The 6,000-nt window shown below is 43.8% G+C and overlaps 1 protein-coding gene across 1 annotated transcript in view; it reads left to right on the top strand.

The window, feature by feature from the left end:
• The first annotated feature begins 208 nt into the window (after window positions 1-208).
• Window positions 209-6,000, top strand: part of FLVCR2 (FLVCR choline and putative heme transporter 2) — a 50,068-nt gene continuing 44,276 nt past the window's right edge. Inside the window, exon 1 of the mRNA XM_060262961.1 lies at window positions 209-1,157. Coding sequence (XP_060118944.1) covers window positions 585-1,157 — 573 coding nt within the window. The 5' untranslated portion in view covers window positions 209-584. The remainder of the gene's footprint in view (window positions 1,158-6,000) is intronic.

Raw genomic sequence — 6,000 nt, 5'->3', positions numbered from 1 at the left:
CAGAGGCGCTGACAGCACCCTGTTGGCGGATTCTAACTTCCCCCGTGAGAACGGGGCAGTCACAGCGCGGGAACCAACTTTAGGTACTTCCCGCTATATAGACAACTCATAAACGTAGTCGCCGCGTCCCCTTGCCTGTGGGGAAAAGTTTCCATGGAGCTCTATGGGGAGGGGCATAGAAAGCCAATCAGGGACCGGGGGCGTGGTCGGGATGTCCAGGTAGCTAATCCGGCTAGGAGGGCGGAGCGTTTTGTCAGCGACGTGTCTAAGTGGGCTGAGTGGACAGTCACGTGGTGAGCTGTAGTTCATGAAGCGGATATTTGTTGCGAAAGGTGGGCAAAAGATTCAGACTGTCCGGGAAGGCAAAGATAACGCTGGGTGAATAGAGGTACTGGCAGACCGAGGACTGGTGGCTAAGGAGGAAACGCAGGACGAAGCCTAGAGGGTGGGAGGAAGCCAGCGTAAAGACAGAGCTGTAGATAAGTGCCCGCAGTCCATTGTCCAGCTTGAGTCCTACTTGCCTGCGAGATCCCCTTGCGGTCGTGCAGGACCCTCGAGTGGGTGGCCCCTTCCTTTTAGAGGCCATGGTGAGTGGGGGTCTAGAAGTAAGAGACAAAGGAATGGGGTACCAAGAAGAGCCTGAGCTGTTGCAGGGGGTAAAGCCAGAATTTGTGGACCCAGAGACACCCAATGGATCTGCCCCAGGTTCAGTCCCAGAGGTTCGCCTGACGTGGCGCCGCTGGGTAATTGTATTCCTCTTTAGCTCGTATTCCTTCTGCAATGCCTTCCAGTGGATCCAGTACGGCAGCATCAATCTCATCTTTGCCAATTTTTATGAAGTGACTCCTTTTGCTATTGACTGGCTCTCAATGTGCTACATGATCATCTACATCCCCTTCCTTTTCCCTGTGGCATGGCTCCTTGACAGGAAGGGTCTGCGCCTCATTGCCCTGGCTGGCTCAGCCCTTAACTGCTTGGGGGCCTGGGTGAAGGTAGGCAGTATGCAACCCCACCTCTTCCCAGTCACAGTCACGGGCCAAGTCATCTGCTCTTTGGCCCAAGTTTTCATCCTGGGCATGCCCTCCCGCATTGCTTCTGTCTGGTTTGGATCCCGTGAGGTCTCCAGTGCATGTTCAATTGCTGTCTTTGGCAACCAGGTAGGTAGCAGAATACTTAGATAAAGAATGTCTTTTCTGTTTTATAGATAGATACAAAAATGCTAGGACTAAGAGGCAGTTGTAAGTATTGAGGGGGAGGATGACTGCACAATCTCCAAGAAAATACCAAGGCAGTGGTAATCTCACAATAACACAAAGCCCCAGTATGGTAGAAGAGTGATTTTTGTGGAATGGGCGCACAGAAATATTTGAGCGCACCTAGGGATTTGCACCCTGCTAGAGAAATATGCTTGAAAACTATTAGTCCATAATGTCCTCAGGAAATGGGGGGAATGTTTCAAATTGAATGGCAATCTGTGCAGATGTCTCTGTATATTTGTAGGATAAAGGGTATCTTTTTACCTGCAATATGTGGTGTTGTGGCCACCTGGTCGGGCTTTTTTTTTCTGGGGAACACAGTGGAACAGAGTTCCAGAACCTCTTCCTGGAAACAAAATTCTTAAAAAACATTAAACAGTTCATGAGGTGCACTTGTGTGTTTCTCTTTTCTGTCCCTCTTGAGAGTTCTGGCACCTCTTTTTCCAGGAAAAAAAAGCCCTGCTACCTGGTGTTTTGCGTGTGTGAGAGAGGACAAAAAGGAACAGGGAAAGTGATTCAGGAACATGGGTGTGATTTTATTAAACATGGCAGAAGGCATAGGATGAAGGAATGAGGGCTGTGTAGAAGAAATAAGGCTGTGGAGGAACATGATGGAAAAAGTTTTAAGATGAAAAACATACACTAACAACTCTGGAATGGGAATACATATTGTTGTGGAAATGTTCTGCTTTTTGCAAGATCACTTGCTTCTGAATTTGTGCTAATTTGAAAAGTGTTGCTTAAATTTGGATATTATTTTGACTTCATGCACAGGAGTGGGTGAAGTATTGGGTTTGGCAAATGGTACTCGTACTCATACTTTGTTCTTTCATCTTACTATGCTTTGGGACATGAAGGAAGCATGGAGCAAAGGAAGGACATGGAAATGAAGGAAGCATGGGTTCTGGAGCAAATAGGCTCAAGGCAGGTAGTTTATGTTCTGTTACGCAGCCAAATCATTGTCATGATCTTGACAGTGTGTCCAAAGTCTGTATTTCTGCACTGAGGTCAGCATCCCTATCAAAGTAGCAGCAGCCATAGCTGCTGTATATCAATATAACTGTATATCAAAGTACAGTTGCCTTGGTTCATTGTTCATACAGGTAGTGGAAGTGTTTCATGTATTCTGTTCCCCTTCCTAAACTCTAAATGTACTGGATTAAAGGTAATTCCCACACAAATTTGGCATTTTTCTCTTGATTCTTTTGCTTAAATCTTAATCTTCAAGATTAGGAGGTATCTAAGTGTTACTAACTTCAATGAGGCTTGTTTTTATGCTTAGGTAGTGAAAGACATGCTAATCTATAACTTGCCTTTGGAGCAAAGGTTCTTTGCCATGAATGGCTAGGTGTGTGTGAAAAATGTTACTGTGAAAGTTGAGATTTTCTCTTCCCTGCCCCTACCAAACTGCTGTACTAGGATATCTAGCTGCTCTATACTGGGCTCTCCTCCTCCAAAAATACTATTTTTTGCCTTGCCCATACTTCTTCAGGACTTTTAAGTGATCGACTTTCCGGGCCATAAGTGTGTAGTTGCTGCAGCTGAGTGACTTGTAGTTGAGGCTTATTTCTGAAACATACAGCTCAGTGTCAGTATTCTGAAATATAGAGCTCAGTGTCCTATTGCCTCAGTGAGGCAACAAGAAGGTGTGTAGTGCTGTTGTTGTCCAATGAGAATTTAACTGTTATTTCAGGGCTTTTCTCAGGTCCTGACCTTTCAGGTGCTGTATGCGCAATGATGATTGTAGCAAACAGAAGTACCAAGAAGAGCAAACACTCGCTGCATGAGGGCAGTTGTGAAGACTGTGAGGCTCTGAACATTGGAGGGAAGTCAAGTGCACTTCTCTCATGAAGTGAAATTGGTTGCTTGAGTACCTAAGGAGCTGTTGTAAGAGCCATTGGTGTGTTTTAAGTAACTCTTCCTAGAAAAAAGGTACATAACTTTGCAAGATCCACTGAAGTTAATTTGAAAGTTGCATGCTGCTGAACAGTTCCTCCATCAAATTAGTTTTTAGATAGAGCTGAAAAATTTCCAGAAATTTTGGGGTCATGGGAAAGATTTTTATTGATGGTGGGGGACTGATCTTTTGAGAAAAATTGAAGTTTTGGAAGTTGTTTACAGCCACATTGGTCAAAAAGTAAAATCCAAACTGTTGTTTATATATTGTTGAATTTATTATTATTTATTGCCTTGAATTTTATCCCACCCTCTCGGCAAGTGGACTCAGGGCAGCTAACAATTAGTTCAAATAACTTCAAACAATAAATACAATTAAAACATTTTATGGTGCCACTCAGCAACAACCTAGGCGGGATTGTCCTTTACTAACAGTGATCCCATAGTGATTGCAATTTCTCAGTAGTGTAGGGTGGCAGTTCTCTCCTGGTTTAGGCACCAAAGGCCTGTCGAAATAACTCAGTTTTGCAAGCCCTGCAGAATTGAGAGAGATCCCGCAGGGCCTTGTGTTAATTATAAATATTATTGAAAATTTTAACATAAATTTTTTTAAAAAAATGTAAAATAAAAAAACTAAAAATAAAAATCCTCAAAACCAAAATTAATGTAGTAATAATTAATAATATTAAAAGGTATTACATGAAATGTGTTCCATGCAACTGCTGATCTCTTTTTTCCCTCAGTAGAAGCAAGAATGCAGTGCTGGGGATTTCTCCTACAATTTATACTACCTGAGTTGATCCTACAGTTGTAGGGACCAGTGGATATGGGGAGCATGTGGTTTGTGGGGACTATATGTGCGACGAACACCTCTGTTTGGTGACCATTTTGGGAGTCAGATGTGCTTGGAGACTCTTGCTGTAAGATCTCATTAGCTGAAGAATTTAATTTTCAGGCTTCACTGTTAAGCATTCTCAAGGGATGCCAGATAGGTGATATATGCAAACACTTAATCTTAAGGCAGTTCAAATAGTTTATTTACCCAGTGCTGGCTGTTTCCCACTTTTGCTTCTTAAATTGTTTAAACAGGGATTAAGTCCAAGAACTTGCTTCCTTGAAACTTGTTTGATATTGTGTTGCAAGGGGGATCCTTGTGACAATTTCGGTCCCCCACACCTCTGACTATCAGGGGCCAGAATGCAATACCTAGACAGGAAGGCAGTGGAAATAGATTACTGACACAGATGAAGATCCTGTGAATTTGGGGTAGGTATATATGGGTTTTCTGCATTGTGCAGGGGGTTGGCGATGACCCTGGAGGTCCCTTCCAACTCTATGATTCTATGATTCTACTGGATTGCCTTTAGTAAGTACTGAATGTGGCCTCATTTGGAATACTATGTACAGTTCTGGTCACCACATTTCAAAAAAGGTATTATAGCATTGGAAAAAGTGCAGAAAAGGGCAACTAGAACGATTAAAGGGTTGCAACACTTTCCCTGTGAAGAAAGGTTAAAGCACTCAGGGCTCTTTAGCTTGGAGAAACATCAACTGAGGGGTGACATGATAGAAGTTTACAAGATTATGCATGGGACAGAGAAGGTAGCAAAAGAAGTACTTTTCTCCCTTTCTCACAATACAAGAACTCGTGGACATTCATTGAAATTGCTGAGTAGTCGGGTTAGAAAGGATAAAAGGAAGTATTTCTTCACCCAAAGAGTGATTAAAACATGGAATTCACTGCCACAGGAGGTGGCGGTGTCTACAAGCACAGACAGCTTCAAGAGGGGATTGGATAAACATATGGAATATAGGACCATCAGTGGCTATTAGCCACAGGGTATAGATGGAACTCTCTATCTGGGGCAAGTGATGCTCGGTATTCTTGGTGCTTGGGTGGGGGGCAACAGTGGGAGGGCTTCTGGTGTCCTAGCCCTGCTGGTGCACCTTCTGATGGCACCAGGTTTTTTTGGCTACTGTGTGACAGAGTGTTGGATTGGATGGACCATTGGCCTGATCCAACATGGCTTCTCTTATGGTATAGCGGTTAGTGTATCAGACGATGATCTGGGAGAACCAAGTTCATATCCCCACTATGCTATGAAAACTCTTTGGGCAACCTTGGGCTTAGCCTAACCTACGTCAGAGGGTTGTTTATTGAGGATAAATGGAGGAGAGGAGATCAATGTTGAAAGCTTCTTTGGGTTCCCATTAGGGACAAAAGTGGGGTATGAATATCTAAATAAATGAACATCATGTGTTGATATGAGGCTGAGCACTGCACCAAAGAAAATGTGCAGGCTAATTACTGTGTACATTTTATCAAAAACATCCATACATGTATTTGTGATGCTTTATGCATTTGTGATATGCTGTATGTTTCATGGCGCTCAAAGAGGTTGCCACCAAGATTAATCCACTCTGTTTACTGTCACTTTTCTCACTGCTCAGGCAGCTAAGAGGCCTGCACATATGAATGTACAGTGTCACTTGGGCACCGTAGCCGGCTATCGTTAGGGATGGAATACAGGGATTGTTATCACCTCCAGTGCTGAAAGAACTGCCATGGCTGCCCATTTGTTTTTGGGCACAATTAAAAATGCTGGTCCTTACCTTTAAGACCCTAAATGGCTTGAATCAGGGTACTTGAAGGACCACCTCCTGCCATATGGCACAGCTTTCCAGTTAAGATCAGCCTCACAACCCTGCTCTTTGTGTCCCTGCCTTTAGAGCTGAGGCAGGTGCAACCAGAGACAGGGCTTTTTCAGTAGTGTCACTTCACTTGTGGAGTGCCCTTGACCTGGCGCCTGCATTGGTTTTAGCACTGGCCCAAAACGTTTGATCACCA

Source organism: Heteronotia binoei, chromosome 21, assembly GCF_032191835.1.
Source record: "Heteronotia binoei isolate CCM8104 ecotype False Entrance Well chromosome 21, APGP_CSIRO_Hbin_v1, whole genome shotgun sequence".
Classification (NCBI taxonomy): Eukaryota; Metazoa; Chordata; class Lepidosauria; order Squamata; family Gekkonidae; genus Heteronotia; species Heteronotia binoei.
Note: the sequence above shows the minus strand (reverse complement) of the source record. Positions and strands in the feature narration are given on the sequence as shown.